The sequence below is a fragment of the Bubalus bubalis genome, chromosome 2 (genome assembly GCF_019923935.1).
Source record: "Bubalus bubalis isolate 160015118507 breed Murrah chromosome 2, NDDB_SH_1, whole genome shotgun sequence".
NCBI classification, from domain to species: domain Eukaryota; kingdom Metazoa; phylum Chordata; class Mammalia; order Artiodactyla; family Bovidae; genus Bubalus; species Bubalus bubalis.
The window spans coordinates 174,683,689-174,705,647 of NC_059158.1; the positions used below are offsets into that span (position 1 = coordinate 174,683,689).

At 47.2% G+C, this 21,959-nt stretch overlaps 1 protein-coding gene, 1 long non-coding RNA gene and 1 other non-coding gene across 28 annotated transcripts in view; all 3 read left to right on the plus strand.

Annotated features, from left to right (window-relative positions):
• Nucleotides 1-11,660, plus strand: part of PUM1 (pumilio RNA binding family member 1) — a 128,508-nt gene extending 116,848 nt beyond the window's left edge. For 24 of the 26 annotated variants that reach the window (XM_044938003.2, XM_044938002.2, XM_044938010.2 and 21 more), the window contains 4 exons: nucleotides 466-591; nucleotides 1,688-1,809; nucleotides 6,465-6,657; nucleotides 9,791-11,660. In XM_044938003.2, the coding sequence (XP_044793938.1) occupies nucleotides 466-591; nucleotides 1,688-1,809; nucleotides 6,465-6,657; nucleotides 9,791-9,922 (573 nt within the window). In that variant the 3' untranslated portion in view covers nucleotides 9,923-11,660. Of the gene's footprint in view, nucleotides 1-465; nucleotides 592-1,687; nucleotides 1,810-5,910; nucleotides 6,133-6,464; nucleotides 6,658-9,790 lie in introns of those variants that run through there. The other 2 variants (XR_006549004.2, XM_044938009.2) reach the window with 2 other exon arrangements.
• On the plus strand, nucleotides 7,494-7,578 carry LOC112583089. The gene has a single exon (XR_003107437.1). It is a non-coding gene; the product is annotated as a small nucleolar RNA SNORD103/SNORD85 (small nucleolar RNA).
• Nucleotides 11,661-16,356: 4,696 nt separating the features above from the next.
• Nucleotides 16,357-21,709, plus strand: LOC123332213. The gene is made up of 4 exons (XR_006549005.2): nucleotides 16,357-17,179; nucleotides 18,538-18,630; nucleotides 18,898-18,961; nucleotides 19,407-21,709. It is a non-coding gene; the product is annotated as an uncharacterized LOC123332213 (long non-coding RNA).
• The last annotated feature ends 250 nt before the right edge of the window (nucleotides 21,710-21,959 follow it).

The window sequence follows — 21,959 nt, forward strand, 5'->3', positions numbered from 1 at the left end:
TTTTAAAGCCATCATTTGACCCTATGGACTCTTTAACTGTATTTTCTATGACCTTAATTAATTCTCTGTTCCTTTCTAAAGAAACTTTTTGGAAGGTCCTTCTTAGTTTTGAATTTGTATAAATCTATGAATTCTTGGAATGGGTTTAAGAAGTTAGAGTTTATCCTCATTTGTCCATACACACCTTATTATTTGCAGAGAGAACTTAAATGCCATACTTAATAATTTGGACTTGGAGTCAGAGTAGGAAATAATATCCTGGCTGTGTCATTTACTGTCTGTAAGTCTTTAGGCACATGATGTAAACTTAGGCACTTTGGTTTTCTCATCTGTATACCAAGAATAATCATGACTGTCTCTCGAGGTCATTGGGAAAATTAATGAAAAATGTATACAAATGATGCTGAAGTATTGAAAGTGGCGCCTGTTATCTTTGGTTTTCTTGTCTGTGTTGGTCTGCCCTAGGTGTTTGCTTTGTCCACGCATCCTTATGGCTGCCGAGTGATTCAGAGGATCCTGGAGCACTGTCTCCCCGACCAGACACTCCCTATTTTAGAGGAGCTTCACCAGCACACAGAGCAACTTGTACAGGTAGTGGAGTTGCCGGCAGAGTAACCGCGAACACCTGGGGGCTTACGCGTTTTCTCAGCACAGGTTTCTTTTCCAGAAGGGGTTAATGTGTTTAAAATGCCCATTGAAGCTCTGGGAAAGTTTTCATTTATACCAGCCTGGTTCATCTTTTATGACTATGGGTGATGAGTAGAACCCTGCCCTTGGAGTTGAGATCTACCTCTGAGTCATCAAGAGATCTGCCAGGAACTGTCAAAAGCCAGAGCCCTGTGGTGGATTAAGCTCGCTGCGGCCACTTAGGCAGGCCATGTAGTCTGTCAGTTTCATCTTTTCAAATGAACTAAATGGATTAGTTGATTTCTGTGGTTTTTTAAATTTGTCTTGCTTCGACTAAAATTTTCTCCCATATCATACTGTTTGAACACTTCCTTCATGTAGTATGTTGTCTTAAAGCAATTTTTGGAGTGGTGCTTGTTGCTTGTTTTGCTGAGAGATGTGAGATTATAAGTGTATTAATATTCATTGTAGAAAAAATTGAAAGTGCAGAAAGGAGCAGCAGAACACAAGAAATGTTCCATAACCCTACTGTCCAGAGGCAGGCACATTTGGCATAGGCACTTTTTAAAAAAAGTATTCTTTGTATGCACTTAATTTTTTACATCTTACAAATAAATATTTGTGCCTTTGGAATTCCTTGCTCACACACTTATTCTTTAAACACACCTTTCACTTTAGATGAGTGTCTCCAGTGTATGCTTGTGGTGGTATTTAATCAGGTGATGCCAGTGTTTCCAGTTTTTCTTTGTTACAGACAGGTGCAGAGACCCATTTGTACATTTGTTAGAAAAAATAGCTCTTTATTTGGAATCCCTGACTGGACCTTTTGGCATAAATATATATAGAAACATTCCATTGTCTAGTAATGATGTGTTCCTGTTTCGTAATGATAGGGAAAAATTGTCACTACCTGTTCATTTAAAAAATTCCATATGTGTTCTTTAGTATTCAGGTAAGCCATCATGGTGTCAAAGGAAGATAGGTGTTGATTAATGTCAGAATTTAGGTAGCATAGAGCTTGTTTATATAAATTAAAAATTTTCTGTTGTTTTTGAAACAGGATCAGTATGGAAATTATGTAATCCAGCATGTATTGGAGCATGGTCGTCCTGAGGATAAAAGTAAAATTGTAGCAGAAATTCGAGGCAATGTACTTGTGTTGAGTCAGCACAAATTTGCAAGGTATGTGCTTTGAATTACACAGACTGTTTTCCAGAAGAAATGATTAAATAGTATTTCAGGCCTAGAGAAATTGTCGTACTGTTTTCTTCTTCTTCTTCTTTTTAATGTTTATTTTCCTTAAAGTAATACATAGCTATTGAGTTCTATTGCAAAATATGAAACATAAGACGTCTCTTAGTGGGCTCCTTACTTCCCTAGAGTGAGCCACTTTGAAATCTGGGGAATTTGTTTCTAAAGCACATACATTTTGTACTTTGGTAAACTGGGTATTTCATAAATTTACTTTTTTGGAATTGTAAAATGTTCTTTACTTAGTTTCCTCATGGATACTGGAGTTAAAAGGAAGGTAACCATATCTTTGTATAAGGCCTTCATATTCTTCAAAATCTCTTTTCAAGTCTTCATATCATACCAGCCCAATAATTAAATGTATTAGTTATTCCCAGGTTGTTAAAGATGTTTTAGGTAACTTATAAGTAGCAGAGACTGAAGGAGAAGTTGATGGCCCTCCAGTGGGTTGATGCTGATCTTCTGAGTAGAGTCTGTGTATCTTATCTTAGGTATAACATAGTTCTCTGTATTTTTTGGAATATTTTTCTTCTCTTGTTTTTAAAGTAAATTGCAGGGCAGGTGTGACTCATACAGCCTTGATGTTTTTAAATTGTTCACTTTTAATTTATGAAATCTTATTTCAGCATGGAAAAGAGAGACAAAAAATAAAAGTACCCCAGATCCAGTGTCTCAACACCCTGACCACATTAGGATTATCTCCTAGACCTTGTATTGGTTTTTATGGACTTTTGCTAGGATTAGGAAAATAGAAGACAGAACCTCTTAGGTCTCTTTTTGGGGTCACAGTCCTATTTACTGTCTTGTTCAGTGTATTTAATGTCTCACCCTTGTATGGTGTTAAGTATTAGGGTTGTGGTCTGATAATAAGTGAGTAGCTATTTGGGGCCAAACTCTCTCATGTATAACAACTAATAAATTGTTGACAAAATGCTAGAAACTACCTGCAGATATTAGATGGTGACCAGGAACACAGCGATAAGCAGAAGTGAGTAGAGGAGGTTGTTGATACTTGAAAGAAGGTTCACTGCATTGGGAAAATGCAGTGAACCTCCCCCCCCCACCTCATTCTTTGGGAGAGTTGGGAGACAGTAATTGGCACGTAACATTGTGCAAGTCTTAAGTGTACAACCTGTTGGTTTGATACATTTATATGTTGTAATATTCCTACAGTAACTTTAGCTGTTACCATGTCACATAATTATCATTTTTGTGTTGAGAACCATTAAAAATCTAGTCTGTTAGTAACTTTGAAATTTATAAAAGGTGTTGTTGACTATAATTAGGAAAGTTTTAGTCTGTAGGCTAAGTTAGGATAGAAAATCACTGGTGTTCCGAGAAGGCAGTGGCAGAGTGACAGGGGAGAAATTCTGGAAAGGAAGAGAACCAGGGAGGAGGGGGAGCCTAAATTTAAACTTTGTGCATCTGGTTCACTCCTGAACCAAACTGCATAGGACGAACCCGAGGCAACCCTACCAAGGCTGAAAGAATTTAGTGGAGATTTCGTCTGCTGCTTACTGCTTGGGAGAGGTTTGCAGTTTCCCCAAAAAGAGGTTAGGAGAGTAATACTCTTAGGAATATGACAGAACTCAGGGTAACAGTGCATCATTTGTCATGTCTAGATAACAGAAAAATGTGACCTATACTCAAGAAGAAAAAATGAAAATGGAAAAATCCCCGGTGAATATAGTTCCATACCACCTAGATGTTGGAGTTAGCAGAGAAGGGTTAAAAGCATTTTATAAAGTATATAATTTTATAATTATATATAAGTATATAAAACTATTATTTTAAAAATTAAAATTAATAAAAATGTATTAAAATTATGAAAAGTATAATTATATAAAGTATAATTTTTATAATTTTATAAATTATACATTTTACAAATTTTATATAAGTAGTATTTTAAAATACTATATTTTAAGGTACTTAAAGTATTATAAAGTATTTAAATTATACTCAAAAATGTAAAGCTTCCCTGGTGACTCAGAGGTTAAAGCATCTGCCTCCAATGTGGGAGACCCGGGTTTGATCCCCGGGTCGGGAAGATCCCCTGGAGAAGGAAATGGCAAACCACTCCAGTATTCTTGCCTGGAGAATCCCAGGGACGGCGGAGCCTGGTGGGCTGCCGTCTATGGGGTCGCACAGAGTCGGACACGATAAGCGACTTAGCAGCAGCAGCAGAGAATTAGAAGCTTTATTGCAGAAAGAATTAACAGGGAAGTTCTAGAGTAGAAAAGTATAGCATCTGAAATTGGTTATATGGCTTTAACAGTAAATTTAACAGTAAAGATAACAAAAGAGCCAGTAAATTTGAAAATTGAATAGAAACAAACCAATTAAGCGAGTTAGTGACCTTACGACATTTTTGATGGTAACCCAGAATACAAAGTACATTTTTCATCAACTTTGAATGCATAGGCTCATGCATACACACATAACTGAAGATTGCCCATGATTAATTGACACTGACTACTCTGTTTCATTTAAAAAAAAAAAAGCTAGTCTCAAATCACTAAGTTGATTTTATCACCCACAATCAATTTAAGAACCACAGTTTCAGAAATACTAGAATAAACTTTAAAGACTAGAACAATATGGAGTGTGTGTTAAGGTGGCAGGGAGGCTTTGGCCAGGTGAGACCCTGATCAGTGAGTGATCTTGTCAAGTGTGATAGCCGACCCTGAGTACCTTCTTGAAAGACATGTTACTGTCAAGGAGTCAGTCTTCCACCCAGAAGAATGAGTGTCCTGTTGCCAGCCTAGCTTAGTAGAAAATTCTGTTCTAAATCTGACCACTCTGGTCTTGGGTGGATGAAGGGACAACTCAGCCTGGCAGTTCTAAAAAGTGATGATTCTTTGCTTGAACATTTGGATATCGTGACTGGCTTAGTAATGTCCTAACTCCCTTTTCTGCTAAGGGAGAAGCCAGTGTCTATTAGGAGATTCACTTTCACATGCCACACCTTCAGCTCATGCTAGAATTGCAGAGTGCTGTGGGAGGAACGTGAGGGGAAAAGCTTTCGCATACTGCTGCTGTATCAGAAGGGAGAGGCTGTTTGTGGTCTTAAACGTGATTATCAGATTTGATTTACTCTGTCTTAAGAAGAAAGATTGAAGAAATGTCTGGTAGGATGGTAGTAGTTCTTGAACATTTTAGCTTGAGAATTTTGTTTTCTAAATAAAAGCATGTATGTAATAAAGGCTCAGTATGCTAAACCAGATAACATGGCGAGGGTCCTTTCAGAGTGATGTGGAACCAGCAGCACCTCTCTTTTGATTTAAAAATCACAAGTAAGGAGTTGGTGTAGGGACCTGGAGTAGGGACTTGGTGGTGGTTATTTGTGATGACTGTTCGATTATATAGGGCTGGCCTTTGAAAGAAGGAGTGAGACACTATCTCTTGCCTTCTGGTGTTCCTAGAATAGGTGTAGACATCCTTTTTTCAGCTGCTGAAGGCAAAATTAAGACAAATGGGTGAAATTTCAGGGAAGCACATTTTATTTTAGTATATAAAGAATGTTTAAGAGAACCATTCACTCACATGGTTGGTTGCCCCAGAACTGCTTCCAAATCATTGGAAATTCTCATGCAGAGGCTAAATGGGCATCTTTCAGAATGGTCAGAAAAGCGCTTTCTGCATTAGCTAGATTTGAAAGTTCCTTTTCTACTTGAGTGTTCTGTGATCCAGAGCAGCTCTTCCCCCACTCATGAAATCATTGCAGAGTGTTCAGCCGCCCACTTAACAAATGTTCTCTCTGCCAAGTATTGGCTCCAGTAATACAAATACAAAGAATAAGTATTGTTCTTGTTCTTAGACATCACACAACTTCCTCATACCCATGGAGGCACAGAAGCAGAGTACTGCTGACGTACACAAGCAAACATTCATGAGTAATCAGTCACTCCTGGGTGAGGAGCGCCCTTTAGCATGGCTGGATGTGATTTAATCAGCCTCTGCAGTCAGTCCCTCTGGATTGTAGAGGAACTCTGATTTAAAGTAACCACATTTCTTTTTTTTTTCCTTTCCGAGGTTGAGACATCTGTGAAGTGTTTAGAAATGCCAACACACCTGGGGGTCCTTCTTGTTCTTAAGAGACAGTGTGAAGTAGTTGACTGACGACTGTGGTTTCTCCTTGTGTCTGCCTTCACTCAGCAAGTCTGTAGGGCCTCTCTTAAGTGCCCAGCTCTGTGCGTGGCACTAGGGATCTAGATGTGAGAGAAACTTGTTCTTGGCCCCATTAAGCTCACAGAGGTGAGGAGAGAATTGATAGATGTTGATGCCTGTTGAAATTATGTTCATTACCCATTTTCAGTTCATAACCAGTTGTATGAACCTTTACTTACCTGGGTTTACCCTCCCCTGTTAGATGGTTGGGTCTGGTACCCTCTATGACCTGTGCTTGGCCATTGTTGACGTTGGAGATCGCAGATGGCAAAGATAGGGTCTCATAGAGCCAAACAGATGAGGAATTAATCTTCCAAGAAGCCTCATTTGCTGCTGACCTTGAGGTCAGAGCCCAGGCCAAATAAGCACAGCCCAACGAGGTCCCTCTAAGGTTTGGCCCTGGATTTGTCTCCTTACAGCAATGTTGTGGAGAAGTGTGTCACTCACGCCTCCCGCACAGAGCGCGCTGTGCTTATCGACGAGGTGTGCACCATGAATGACGGTCCCCACAGTGCCTTATACACCATGATGAAGGACCAGTACGCTAACTACGTGGTCCAGAAGATGATCGACGTGGCAGAGCCAGCCCAGAGGAAGATCGTCATGCACAAGGTAGGCCAGGCTGTGCAGGTCTCAATCAGAGAGGAGGAGCCGGCCCTCGCTTCTTCTCAGTTCTGCAATACAGAGGAGGGTGGGCATCTTGCTTCTTGCACAGTTTCTCACTGGATTGTGACTTCTTTTTCCTTTTATCTGGAGTGGCTGCTGTCCCTGTGTTTGCTGCCCCTCCATCAGTAACTCACTGGTGTGAATGTTAAAGTCAGTCTTTGTGGGTAGTCCCCTCCCAGTCTTCAGGCCACGCTTCTACCTGATGGCTCCCAGGAGACCAGCTTCTCAGTCTAGCAGATCAGCCTCCTTACCTTATTTCCTTTCCTCTCTCTCATCATTCATTCCACCACCGTTACTGAACAAGCTCCCGCCTAAGGCAGCACCTGGTCTGGCACACTGACCTGGTGCCCTCTGTGTGCCAGCTGCCAGCACAGAGATAGCTGAGACTGAGCACTGCCCACAGAGCACATGTGGGGAAGGGTGACATGAGCGTAAGTGCTCACGCCTTTGAGGGGAGACTTTGTAGGAGGAGAAGTCCAGGCTACAGAGGAGGTAGACAGGAAAAAATGGGACAGAAATCTGAGGTGCTGTGTGCTGTGAGTGGGAGCTGACACAGAAAGCGCATGAAGAGGCTCGCGGCCTCAGAGCTGTCATGGAGGAGGTCCAGCCGGCCCCACACAGACCACGGGGCCGGGGAAGCCCAGCCAGACCCCAGGCAGGTGTGCAGGCCGCACTGTGTCTGCGGGAGGCAGTACCTCGAGCCTTGGGTGTTGCCCATCTGAACCCTCAGCCTTTGGGCTCTGAATTCACCCAGTCCTTCTCGATGGAGGGGGTGACCGTGGTCTGGCAGTGATGAGCCACTTGCCCTCTCTGAGAACAGAGTTCGGTAATGAGACTCTTTACTCTGGACTCAAGTTCTGAGCCAGACGAGGCACCCACCAACCTCCAGTTCAAAACAAAACACCATGCTGGTGTTGGCGATGGCAGTTGAAGGCTGAGGAGTCCAGAGTCCTTAAGCTGTGAGACTCAGATGGGGCTGTCAAGATGCTGGTGAGGGCGGAGGGAATGTAGGAGACACAGCAGGTTGGGAGTTCATCCATTTACCAGATACTTACAAGCACACGTGCTCCTTTCACCAGGGCACTGTGTTGGTAGGCCCTGCAGTGTTGTGGACAGTTAAACTGATGCTGGGGAAATACTGGGGAGGGCTGTGAGAATGTGCAAGGGTGCCTCTTCTGATGTGGGGGTACAGAGAAGGCTCCCTGTGAGAGCGATATTTGAAAAAAGCCCTGAACCTTTCCAGGTGGAGGGAACCTAGTGTGTGCAGGCTTGGAAGCAGGAAACAAGGTGGTGTATTTAGATGGAGAAGTACAGCAAGTTCAGTGGGACAGGGCTGTGGTGCCAGAATCACATTTACATTTCAAATAATGGTCCTGGCCAATGAGTACCTTGGAGGAAAGGAGGGAGTTGAGGGCTGGACAGGGGATTGTTGAAATAGTTAAGCCAAGAGGGGAGTGGCGGTTTTGAGATTCAAGAGAAGTGGACAGAATGGGGCTTCGCCGCTGGTTTGATTGAGGGAGTTGAGAGAGGAGGGGGAGTCCTAAGAATCTGAAAAGCCTAAGACTTCTGCTCTTTTTCACAGCTAGGCATACCCATTTTAGGAAGAGGGAGCATTGACAGGGGACCAGGTTGCTTTCCATTTCCCTTTAAATCAAGTGGAAGATGGAGTTCAGCAGTGTTGTATATGCACATGGTTGGTGTTTGTCTAGAAGAGGACAGATGTAAAGGTTAAGTGGCCGGACTCATCAGTGAGCCAGTCCTGGGGACAGACAGGTGTGAAGGCAGCTTTTGGAGAGCTGCCAAAAGCAAGGGGTCTGGGGCCTCGAGTACTAAGGACCGAAGTGTCAGCTGTGTATGTAGTCATGATTGCAACCCAGATGGAAGTGTGGTGTCCTTTCTGCAAGTGAGTTTATTTAGGAAGGTTAGGTAAATGGTCTGGGTGCCACAGCTCAGAGTTCGAGCCAAGGACTGTGCCCAGTTTCCCAGGCTGGCTCATAGGTGAGAGTGTAAAGCTAATATGGGTCTGTGTCCTGTGTGGGTTACAGAAGTGGTTTCTGGAGCCACCTGACCCTTCCTTGCTTTGAGGGCACAACTAAACAGACAAAACAGTCTGCATGGAACATTCAGGCTTGAGAGTGTCCATCTTCCCTGGCATGTTGTCTTGCGTTGAGTAAGTAACTGGGGAGCTATGATGGGGAAGCAGGTCAATGTTGTGGGTCTTCACTGTCTTTGTGGCATGTTGGTGGTTCCACAAATGATTCTGAATGCAGTGTGTTGTAGCTGAGGTATGTAGAAGGGTCTTTGAGGTCACCAACAAGGAGAGGTGGTTCCAGAGAGGAAGCACCTCCCGAGTTATGTAGGATGCACAGGACTTGCGGGTGTGGGTCTGCCCCAGGGTAGGGGGGGGCGGGCGGCGGGGAACAGAAGAGATGCTCGTAGGGCTAAGGTGAAGGGTGAGGCTGGAGCAGAGCTGTGAGGGGAGCAGCCAGACAGTGGGCGGCTGTTGGACTTTAGATGAGTGACTTCACCACTGTGCCTCCATGTCTTCATCATTGAAATGAGGATAATCACACCTCTCTTACGAGGCTTCAAAATGAAAGGTTGTTGGCTCGTGTTTATTGTTTTTATTGTTATCATTAGTAGCTTTCTGTGATTCGCTGTGAACTGGAGAGCAGGGTCAGGTGATGAGGGCAAGGGTTCGTGGTCCCCAGAAAGCAGCCCCTGCTGCTCAGGAGAGCCGTGGGGCTGAGAGGCTCCCTCAGGGGCTGCCGTCCGCTGATGGATGGTGTGGTCGTGTCACGGGATGCGCAGTCTCCACACGCTGTCCTGGAAGTGGTCTGTGGTTGTCCGACCTCCAGAGCCCTCACATCCTGCATTAGCGCTCAGGACAGGAGCCGCTCTCCTCATCTGCTGGGTCAGTGTAGCTCGTGAATTCAAGTGCTCAGGCTGAGCTAGTGAAAGATGTTGCTTGTGGGGTATGTGTACCTGTGGGCACCTCATGGTGTCCAGGAGCAAGTTACCCTGGAGCCCCCTGAGCCTGTCCCAGGCCAGAGTAACACAGACTGTGCTTTCTCCGCAGATCCGGCCCCACATCGCGACTCTTCGCAAGTATACTTATGGCAAGCACATCCTGGCCAAGCTGGAGAAATACTACATGAAGAATGGCGTTGACTTAGGGCCCATCTGCGGCCCCCCTAATGGCATTATCTGAGGCAGTGTCGCCCATGCCCTCATTCCCACTGACCTCACTGGCCCACTGGTGAATCCAGCCAGCAACCAGAAATGTTCCAGTGTAGAATCCAAAAATGGGTAAATGGTTGCTCCAGGATTACCCTCTCCTCCCAAAAAAAGGAATCAAATCCACAAGAGGAAAAGCCTTTGTAAATTTGTTTAATTTTATTACACATAACATGTACTAATTATTTTTTTTAATTGACTAATTGCCCTGTTGTTTTACTGGTGTATAGGATACTTGTACATAGGTAACCAGTGTACATGGGAGGCCACGTATTTTGTTCAATGTTGTATCTATATTCCACGTGTGGAAACTTTCAGGGTGGTTGGTTTAACAAAAAAGTTAAAAAAAAAAAAAAAAGAAAAAAGGTTTTTAACTCATTTGCCTCACTGGCAAGTTTTGAAAATAGCTCTTCCCCACGTCCTCATTTTAGTAAAAAAGAAAAACAAACAAAAAAAAACCCTGAGAAGTCTGAATTTTAGTTAAATGACCCCAAACTGGCATTTAACAATGTTTATAAAAATATATATATATAAATATATATATATAATGAAAATCATTTCAGAGTTGCAAAAGCCTCAGTTTATGACATTAAGTTTATGAAACTTCTGAAAATTGCCTTTTTTGGAGACTATTATGCTGAAGAAAATAGTGTAGTCCGTTTTGTGAGGAGGAGATGTGAGCACCCAGAATGTCTTTCAAGGCCGGGCGGGTATGATTGTTTACTGCCTACTGGATTTTTTTCTGTTAACGTTGAAAGGCAAAAATCTGATTATTTAGCATGAGAAAAAAAAAAAAAATCCAACTCTGCTTTTGGTCTTGCTTCTATAAATATATAGTGTATACTTGGTGTAGACTTTGCATATATACAAATTTGTAGTATTTTCTTGTTTTGATGTCTAATCTGTATCTATAATGTACCCTAGTAGTCGAACATACTTTTGATTGTACAATTGTACATTTGTATACCTGTAATGTAAATGTGGAGAAGTTTGAATCAACATAAACACGTTTTTTGGTAAGAAAAGAAAATTAGCCAGCCCTGTGCATTCAGTGTATATTCACACCTTTTATGGTCGTAGCATATAGTGTTGTATATTGTAAATTGTAATTTCAACCAGAAGTAAATTTTTTTTTTCTTTTGAAGGAATAAATGTTCTTTATACAGCCTAGTTAACTTTTAAAAAGAAAAAAAAATAGCTTGGTTTTATTTGTCACCTAGTCAGATAGTAGCGAGATCCTTTCTAAATGTTATTCAAGATGATTCAGTTCACACTAGTGGTTTTTTTTTTTTAATCCTAAAAAAGTAATGTTTTGCTTATTTTGTGACAGTCAAAAGGACGTGCAAAGTTCAACCCCGCCCTAACTTTCCTTACAATCAGAGCCCCTCTCACCTTGTAAAGTGTGAATTGCCCTTCCTTTTTGTACAGAAGATGAACTGTATTTTGCATTTTGTCTACTTGTAAGTGAATGTAACATACTGTCAATTTTCCTTGTTTGAATATAGAATTGTAACACTACACGGTGTACATTTCCAGAGCCTTGTGTATATTTCCAATGAACTTTTTTGCAAGCACACTTGTAACCATATGTGTATAATTAACAAACCTGTGTATGCTTATGCCTGGGCAACTATTTTTTGTAACTCTTGTGTAGATTGTCTCTAAACAATGTGTGATCTTTATTTTGAAAAATACAGAACTTTGGAATCTGAGTTTGTGCTTTATTACTATTATTATTTTTTCCAATATAGTGCCCCAGAGCAGACAACCCTTTTCTTGTTTGTGTCTCTTTCTTTCTGTTTTGTTTTTGTCTTGTGAGAGGGTTTATCAAAGACATCCCACATGCGTCGCGATGTCCAACTTCTTTTGAAAAATCAGAAAATTCACCTTCTTGGGTGCCCATGACAGGGAGCATCCTCAAAAGGCCTGACCCCACTCTCCACCTGGTTCTCTTCATTTGCACTCTCTGGGCTCTGCACCTGTTGCGAGCCCAAAGGGCCTGTATTAGAACCCAACAGATTATAAATGTCTCCTGGCTAAGCTAAATGTCTCCTCCTCATTTTCTGAGGCAGGGCGGTAGGGAAGGCCTTCCAGCCCTGAGGTCCCCTTTCCTTTCCCCTGGTTGGGCTGCTCCTGTCTGCACCCCGCCCTTCTGTGTCCTCACACCAAGGTTGGCCCAGGCTGGCCTGCTGTCCCTAGCTCATTCTTCTTAGCATCACACTGGGGACCTCTTCCAGCAGTGAGTTCAGGAGACTCTAGCCCACTGAAAGACCCACCGTGTGTGCCTGAAGATGCCCCCTTCCCCTTCTTTACCATCTTTGCTCCAGGAGCAGCTTTGGCAGAAAACCACCACTGAAACTTGGTTGGCAACGACAGGATGGGCTCCGCCAGGGGCGCTGGAAGTGGAGCCTCAGGGTAGATGGAAAAGGGACTTCCCAGGGTCCCCTCCCAAGGGTGAGGGACGGTCACTAGCAGCCCCTGTGGTCTGAGAAGAAACGGAGGGGAAAGGAGCTGAGCCAGTGGAGGGTTCAAGTCCAGAACCTGATTTTGCCTTGGCAGCTGTAATGGAGTCCTTCCCGAACTCTCTTCCGAGGCCATAGAGAGAGCATGCTGGGGTGTGTGCGACTCGGAGTAGTGTGGCTCCCTAACCCTAACCTGATCTTTCTAAGTGTTTGTATATTTATTTGGTTGTGTTGCCTGTGGCACGCAGAAGCTTTCGTTGGGGCATGTAGACTTGTCTAGTTGCAGCGCAAGGGGTCAGTAGTTGAGGTGTGCGGGCTTGGTCGCCCTGTGGCCTGTGGGATCTTAGTTCCTCAGCCAGGGATCGAACCCCCATCCCCTGCATCGCGAAGCAGATTCTTAACCACTGGACCACCGGGGGAGTCCCTTTACCTGATCTTGAACTGAATTCCTTGCTGGAAATGGATGGAAGGCCATCAGTTGCGTGTATGTGAAGTGGTTCTTACATCATGGAACATGAACAGCTTTTAGACAATTACGGTTTTACTGGACCTTTGCAGAGGCCGTGAACAAAGCAGGCAAAAACAAGAGGCTTGGATTTCTTTCTCTCCCATGAGTCTACAGTCTGTGATGTTGAGGTGGTACTTTTGTCTCTCTGTTCCTCAGTTTCCTTTTCTCTAAGATTGAAGTAATACCTCATGAAGCTGAAGTAAGATGGAATTGTTAATAAACATGTCAAGGGACTTCCCTGGTGGTCCAGTGGTTAAGACTATGCTCCCAATGCAGGGTACGTGGGTTCGATTCCTGGTTGGGGGATTGGACTCCTCGTGTTGCAGCTAGGACTCGGGCAAAAAGTGAAAATAAACATGTCAAGTGCCTGCACCTTAAGAGCTACTCATGTAGGTTTTCTCTTCTACCTGGACTATTTATACTTAGATTTTGTACTTTTTTCCCCCTCTCCTTTTACTCAGCATTTAGAGAAATGTTTTGTGTTTTTAGTGGTAAGAAAGCAAGGTGCTAGGTTGGAAATGTGATACCTCCATCATCTTAACTTCAACCCTGTGTCTTTGAGGCCTTTGTGGTCAGAAAAATACAGGTTTTCATCCCAGTTGCCCTTTATTACCTGGGTCATCTCTCTGAGTCCAAACTTTCTTCTCTGTGAAATTGGGGAAAACAGTACTTCATGTCCAAGTTTGGCTGAGAGGATGAACTGAATTACGTAGCCTAGCAGAGTGCCTGGCACATGGGTGCAATAAATGATATCTATCGTTTTTTACCTTTTAATAGCACTCCTCCAAATGTTTGTGCACAGGTTTTGGTGAACCAAACAATCCTTGTCCATTATGTAAAGAAGTTAAAAAGTGTTAGTCGATCAGTTGTGTCCGACTCTTTTTGACTCCATGGAGTCAAAATTCCTGCTCGTGGAATTCTCCAGGCAAGAATACTGGAGTGGATAGCCATTCCCTTCTCCAGGGGATCTTCCTGACCCAGAGATCGAAACTGGGTCTCCCACATTACAGGCAGATTCTTTACCATGTGAGCCACCGGGGACGTAAAGTCATTCGTCATAAACTTAACTCTGGGCCAGGCACGCAAGAGATAGTTTTTACATGTTCTTTCATTTCTCACAGCAGTCCTGCAAGGAATGTGGTGGTTCTCATCTTGTGGATATGGAAATGAGTGCTGGGTTCTGATGCAAGTCTTTGGGTCAAACCAGTGCTTGGCCTGAAGCTTTTTCCCTTGGCATCTCGTGGGAGGGACTGGGGCTGGGGTGGACCCCTCCCTCTGCAGGATTGCATTTCAGGGCGCAGGCTGAACCTCATTATTTGACTGACTGCCAGTACCAGCTGCTAACAAGTCCATCCAAGGATGTGAGGTCCTGGGCTGCCAACCATATGGAGACTGACATTCTTGGTCTTACAAGAGACCTCCATCATGAGTCCCTCCAACATGTCCCTCCATTGCACTTTGGTGACAACAGAGTCCTTCCATCCCACTTTGTATAACAATCCTTCACTGGATCACAGGGCTTTACAGGTTACAGAGCACATTCGTATTTGGATGCCTTTGATCCTCTTGAATGCCTTAGGCAATAAGATAAAGTGAAAGTGAAGTCGCTCAGTCGTGTCCAACTCTTTGCGAACCCATGGACTGTATGTAGCCTACCAGGCTCCTCCATCCATGGAATGTTCCAGGCAAGAATACTGGAGTAGGTTGCCATTTCCTTCTTCAGGAGGCTACTCTTCCTGGTGGCCTAGAGAGTAAAGTGTCTGTCTGCAATGCAGGAGACCTGGGTTCAATCCCTGGGTTGGGAAGATCCCCTGGAGAAGGAAATAGCAACCCACTCTAATACTCTTGCCTGGAAAATCCCATGGATGGAGGAGCCTGGTGGGCTACAGTCCATAGGGTTCCAGAGTCGGACACGACTGAGTGACTTCTCTTTCTTTCTTTCTCCAGGAGATCTTCCTGACTGAGGGATTGAACCTGGGTCTCCTGCATTGTAGGCAGATGTTTTACCATCTGACCCACCAAGGAAGTCAGGCCATAAGATAAGGTAGACGTTATCAGCCCATTTTTCAGGTGAGGCGTTTGAGACCTAAGCCACACAGTGACTCAATAACCTAGTAAGGATTTTATCTGAAGTTTCCTGAAACCAAGTTCAGTGCTCTGTCCATGCCATCTTCCATCAGCTCCAGGGGTAGCTGGTCTCTCTTTTCTAGTTGAGTTTTTGGAGAAGCGTGAAGCACTAGACAGAGGAGCCTGGCGGGCTACAGTAGTCCACGGGGTGGCAGTCAGATAGGACTGAAGGGACTTACGTGCAGGCAGGAGGCGCTCGAGAGGGAAGCATTTTACAGGGAGGAAACCTGCGGCTTCATGTAGTTACCAGCAGTAGCCACACGAGGGTGCTGCTGCCTAAAGAAAGCTTTATAGAAGCCTAAGGGCTCAAGGGTCCAAGGTGAGGGCTGGAATGGCTTTTCCCTGGCTTGGGGGCTCAGGAGTGAAGAGTTCCATCCAGAGACCTGAAGTCTGGCATGTGCCCTAAGACTAAGCTTTCCACTTCCCTCCCTCCCCAGCTTCTGCTGGGCAGATGGCTAGTCCCTCACTCTGGCTTGGGATGGCAGTGTATCTGGCTCACAGCTTTGCCTTGGACTCACAGGTAACCTCTGGCAAGTCTGTTTCCCCAACTGTCACCTGGCAGGGTTGCCTGGCCCTGCCACTCTCACAGGGTTGGTATGAGGCCAGAGAGCTGGTCCTGTGAGCAGGGTGGCCCCAGTTCAGTTCAGTTGCTTAGTCGTGTCCGACTCTTTGTGACCCCATGTACTGCAGCAGCCAGACTTCCCTGTCCATCACCAACTCCCAGAGCTTATCCAAATTCATGTCCATCAAATCGGTGATACCATCCAACCATCTCACCCTCTTTCGTCCCCTTCTCCTCCTGCCCTCAATCTTTCCCAGCATCAGGGTCTTTTCAAATGAGTCAGCTCTTCGCATGAGATGGCCAAAGTATTGGAGTTTCAGCTTCAACATCAGTCCTTCCAATGAACACCCAGGACTGATCTCCTTTAGGATGGACTGGTTGGATCTCCTTGCAGTCCAAGGGACTCTGAAGAGTCTTCTTCAACACCACAGTTCAAAAGCATCAATTCTTCGGTGCTCAGCTTTCTTCACAGTCCAGCTCTCACATCCATACATGACCACTGGAAAAACCATAGCCTTGACTAGATGGACCTTTGTTGGCAAAGTAATGTCTCTGCTTTTTAATATGCTGTCTATGTTGGTCATAACTTTCCTTCCAAAGAGTAAGCGACTTTTAATTTCATGGCTGCAGTCACCATCTGCAGTGATTTTGCTGCCGCTGCTGCTGCTAAGTCACTTCAGTCGTGTCTGACTCTGTGCGACCCCAGAGACGGCAGCCCACCAGGCTTCCCCGTCCCTGGGATTCTCCAGGCAAGAACAATGATTTTGGAGCCCCCCAAAATAGAGGGTGGCCCCAAGCCTCTGTTAATGTGACCCAGGGCCCTAGCGCCTCTTTAGAGGCTATATCTCTGGCTTATGCATCCAAGCTTTCATACAATGGAAACTTCCGAGTCTTTTTATGACCCACAGGTGCCTAGCTTCAAATCCCAGCTCTACCAGCCCTCTGGGACTGTTGTGAGTCATTTATCCTCTTACACAGGAGGATAATAGTCCTTCTACCTCCTAGGGCACTCTGGAAACACTTGGCACAGAGCTGGGCACATAGCGAGCCACACATGAAAGTTGGTACTATTATTATTATTGCCCTATTTTTCCCGGCTATGTTGGAGACCTTGGAATTTTCACTAAGGGTGACTAATTTATCCTCTAAACTGGGACAATGTTAAGCATGAAAGTGGTTGCACGGAATTACTGCCTCATGGGGAGACAGCCTCCCAGGTGGCCCCACTTCCTGATGTTCTTATCCTCATGTGTTCTGCATGGAAGAGGGCTGCCTGCAAACAATAAGACATTGTGCAAAGGGCAGGGTGTGACTTCCCCCACACAAGACACTAGCTCCAGCTCGCTCTCTCTGGGACACTTGTAGGACACTCTGTGGCAAGACCGGTAATAGGGACTTGAGGGCCCCTGCTGTTGACCAGGGTTAACACACCAGTCACACTTGCCAACTTGCAAGCAGAACCTCCAGCCCTCTTCAAGCCTTCTATGACATCCTGACTGCAGTCTCATGGGAGACCCCCAAACCAGAACCACCTATCCAGCCGCCGCTGAACTCCTGGCCCACAGAAACTGGGTGAGATAGTGCGTATCGCTGTTTTAAGCGGCTGTGCTGAGGGTCATCCGTTACACAGCTGTGGATAACTAATACTCAGCACGAAAACTGGTGTAGGCCAGGATGGTTCTGGGCAAATCAGAAGGCCCATTTCTCTCATTTCTCCTGTGAGGCACATGCTACCCTGCTCTGTCTTGGCCTTAGAGAGCTTGGCCTTGCCACCCCTACCAGCTGCCCCCTTGCCAGGACTCCAGGAAACTTCCTGATGCTCCTCGGAGCCCCGGGTGGAGATGTGTCTTGGGGTGCAGCTGCACCAGGGACTCCCCGGAGACCACACCTGTCCTGTGCCAGGGCTAGGTCAGCCTCTGTCTCTCAGGCTCAGGAGGGTTCCCCGGCCCACACCCCTTGGGCCTGGAATGGACCAAGACGGGAATGACTGGAGAATAATGGCCAGTCTTGGCCAATGCCCTGAGCAGGGTGCTGCCCTGTGTTACCTGTTCACCTGCCTCCAAGTCTGGGAGGAAGGAGCAGTTACTCCAACTCCATGGGAAGACAGTGGACTCAGGTCACTGGCCAGGAAGTAGCAGAGCTGGGATTGGACCCAGAGTTCCTCTCCTCAGAGCCCAGGGGTCCAAGACCTTCCCCACTTCTGCCCTCCGACATGCCTCATCCCAGGGCCCCATGCTGGGAGCTGGGAATTAAGTTTGGCGTTCCCAGATCTGATCCATTTATAGATGAAAAGACTGAGATCCAGGGTGAGGGGAGTGACCTGCTCGGGGCACACAGAGAGTGAGGAACGGAGCAGGGAGCCATGAGTCCCACATGAATGCAGATACAGTTGCCTCTCAGCACCCCTGGGGGATGGGTTCCAGGAACCCTGTGGATAGCTGAATCCACTGAGGCTCAAGTCCCTTATATGAAACAGCATAAATATTTGCATAGTTCCATGCTTCCATGCACAAACTTTACTTAAGTCACCTCTAGATTCCTTATGGGCTTCCCCTGCAGCTCAGTTGGTAAAGAATATGCCTGTAGTACAGGAGACGTGGGTTCGATCCCTGGGTTGGAAAGATCCCCTGGAGAAGGAAATGGCGACCCACTCCAGTGTCCTTGCCTGGAAAATCTCATGGACACAGGAGCCTGGTGGGCTGCAGTCCACGGGGGTCTCAAAGAATCAGGCAGGACTGAGCGACTAACACTTACTATACCTAAGGCAATGTAAACGCTTTTAGGTAAATAGTTGCCAGCATGCAGCAAATTCAGGTTTGGTATTTTTTGGAACTTTCTGGAATTTGTTTTTCCTGAATATTTTCCATCCGAGGTGGGCTGAATCCACGTATGTGGAGGGCTGACTGTCCTTGCTCCTTGCCCACCTCCAGCTCTGGGATGGCAGCTCCCTCAGCACCTAGATCTGTGCCTACCTGGCCCTCCGCAGGGACTCAGGAACCTGAGGGTGAGCTTTGCTGGTCTCGGTGAGTCTCAAAGAGGAAAGCCCCACAACATGCATGACATGTCCTGGTGACGGTCGTGCTCTCTCCACTTCCATCGGCGTGGGGTCAGGAGGGTCTCCGGCCCCCTCGGTCCGTCTCACTCTCCCCTCACACCCACCCCTTTTCCAATTCCAGGTCACTCTCCTCCACTGGGTTTTTTGGTTGTTGCCCAGCTGGGCTGCTCTAGCCCCAAGATGAGGTGAGAAAGAAAATATATTTTTAGAGAGGCTTTTTTTTTTTTTCTTCCAGGAAAATGACTCCAAATGTGCAATTTGTTCCCAGGAACGGGGGTGTGTGAGTGAAATGGCTCCTGGTATGGCAGTGCCCTCGTCTCCTCCTGCGGTCTCCTCTTCCTCTACATCCCTGCTGACCCTTCTCCTCTTTCCCTCCCCTCCACACTCAAAGGGAAGAGGGCGGGTGTGTGCTCCCCCCTCCCCAACAGCCACTTCTGAGCCCTGTGACCCTGGACTGGCTAGAAGGGGCCACCATGGGTAGAGTCTTGGACATAAATGAGGTCTTTGTTATGGGGTTGGTCCTACCTCGAGTTTCTGCAAACCACAGAGCAATTGGTCTAGGAGAGGGGGGTGGGTAAAGCAAAGCCCAGGGCTGGTGATGAAGCCACCTGGGTCTGGCCACAAGGTGAGTGTATGTCAGTCACTTCCGCTTTTTCAGGCCTCAGTTTTCTTACCTGTGAAATGGGCAGATGAAGGTGGGGAAGTGAGGAGAGCAACTCAAGACCTTACATACTGTCATTCTAGGTCGCAGCGAGCAAACTCCAGAATCTTCTTGGCCTCATCCACACATATGACATTGGAAGCCTCCAGCTCGAGCTCAAGACTTTAGGAGCCCTCCTCTCAGGGGGGCGGAGCCTCAAGTGCGACCACTTCAGAGCACCCACTCTCGGAGGTGGGCCCACCGTGGTTCAGTGGAGATGCCACCGCCACCATGAAGCCCTCCTATATTCCCCCCAGGATACCGAGCCCTCAGCAGGGTTAACCCCTCCCTGCCCAGGCTCCTCTGCTGACTGCTGGACTCAGTCGATGGTACCTGGTTGGGCTGGGCTTCTGTTCAGATGAATGTAAAGCAAGTGAAGCTGAAGCTTTGGGGACCCTCACTGGCACAACCCCCTTCCAAAGCCAGTCCCTAATTTTGTATTCATGATCCCCTCAAATTGTATACACTTGGGTCCCACAGAGTTGGGTCCACTCCCGTTTTCATCCCCACCCAGCTTGAGGTCAGAGCCTCTCTCCTGAACAGTTGTGGTAGGCAATTTCTCCTCCCCTTCCACCTCCCCTAGGCCCCGGTTGGTCTGGCACCTGGGCCAGATGGACCCAGAGACAAGGTTTCTCCATCCACCTGCCCCACTTGGGGTCTCTGTGACCTCTGCTCTCCCCTCTTGGGTGACCAGCCCAGGCCTGCTCTCTGGCTCCCATGTCACTCATCTGAAACAAAATTGGACTTCCTCTCTCCCTTTCTTCCCTCCCCCTCTTCCATACCTGCCCGAGGGGCCTCCCAGGAACGCTGTGGGTCCTTAGTTTGCAAACCCCCAGCTCACAGACCTAGGAGAGGCCTGGGTTCGAATCCTAGCCCCATGCCTGGCAGCTGTGTGCCCAGGGGCATCACCCACTCTTCATCCTTAGGAGAAGTGCCTTCAAGTCCCTGGCACACGGGGGACTCAGGAAAGGCCCGAGGATGGCCTTCTGAGACCCTCACACAGGCAGGTCCCTTGGCGGGCAGGGGGTTTCCCCCAGATGGGGGCCAAGCCCTCCCGCTCCCACCCAGGCCCTGCAGACTCCCTCCCAGCAGCCACTCGGCTTATCCCGTGACTCTTATACCTGCTGGTTCAGCAGACAGACAGCCCGAGCCTTCCCAAGTTCTCTCTGTGGGCTCCACCCGGAGCCTTCTTGCCAGAATCCTCTTTCACTTCCTGATTTTGGGGTCAATGACATCTCAGGATTTCTGCCATTCGGGCTTTTCTCGGAAGCAAATCTGGGCTCTGGCTCCATCGTGAGTCTTGGGCAAGACGGGAAGTTATGAGGGGGAGAAGGTAGGTGCGGAGCAGCAGGGGGAGTCAGGGGAAGCCGAGGCGAGGGAAAGACTGCTTTTCCCACACCTGTGACTGCCTTGAGCTGGAGGGCTGGTGAGGATCACAAAGTCCCCTGCGTGGCCACAGGGAAGAGCACAGTGGAGCTCTGTCAGCCCCCTAACTTCCTGGCTGTGCAACCCCGGGCCAGTCACCTAAGCCTCTCAGGGCCCCAGTTTCCCCAGCTGGAAACTGGTGACTAAGGAAGGTGCAAACCCATGCATCCCGCTCCTCATGTGCCAGGCTTCGCTGGTAGACTCCTCTTGCAACAACGCTAGGAGGCGAGTGTGTTTATGGTACACGAATCCTGGGCTGCAAGAGGAGTAGGGAGGGCGCTGCTGGCAGGCGCCCTGGATGGTGTCTAGTGAAGGGCAAGCCCTCAGGAGGTCCTGGCTCTCATCGTTTCTCAGCAATGTGAATTCCAAAGAGCTGGTCTGTTTAGCCAAACCTCTGGGAGCAGGTGGAGTCAGGCAACGATTGCTGAGCAGCTCCTGTGTTCCAGGCCTGGAAATGCGACACAGGCCTGGAGCTGAGAGATCGCAGCGGAGGCCTCCACTTCCCTTTTGCTGCCTTGCTGGAGCCAGGCGGCCTGGCTGGCCAGAGAAAGGCCTGAATGGGGTGGGTGGTGAGGCCTGGCTGTTCGGCGCGCCTCTAGCGCGGTCATCTGGTTTCCAGGCTCCTCTGAGTGCATCCACAAGTTGGCTGTGTCCATGTGACGGTGTGAATCGCCTCACCGACTCTTAACCTCCCTCATCAAATGCCTCCCTCGACAGACCTCTGGACCTGGCTTTGCAGTGTTACTGTTGAGAGCAGGGTCAAGAGCTTAGCTCTCCCTCACCAGCTGGGTGACCCTGGACTCGTCTCCTAACTTCTCTGGGCTGTGGGTCATCCCTTGTAAAGTGGAGATAAAGCCGCTTTGCAGGCGATGTGCGTTTTTAAGCCGTGCCTGGCGTCTAGTCAGCTCTGCTCCATTGTCCTTTGGGGGTACTGAGGCCTCCATGTCCTTTGGGGGTACTGAGGCCTCCCACTTAGGGTGGGGGGAGGGTGGGAGTGGGGCAGGGAGAGACAGACAGTAGAGACTGAGAGGGCTGGGAGGGCAAGCCTGGGTCTTGTCCAGGCTGCTGGCTTGGGGGTGGGTGGGATGGGTGGGGGTTAAGCCCCACCTGAGGGAGTCAGGAAGGCTCCCCAGAGGGGCCAAGCGGGCCACGGGAGTTGTGCTCTCCGAGTG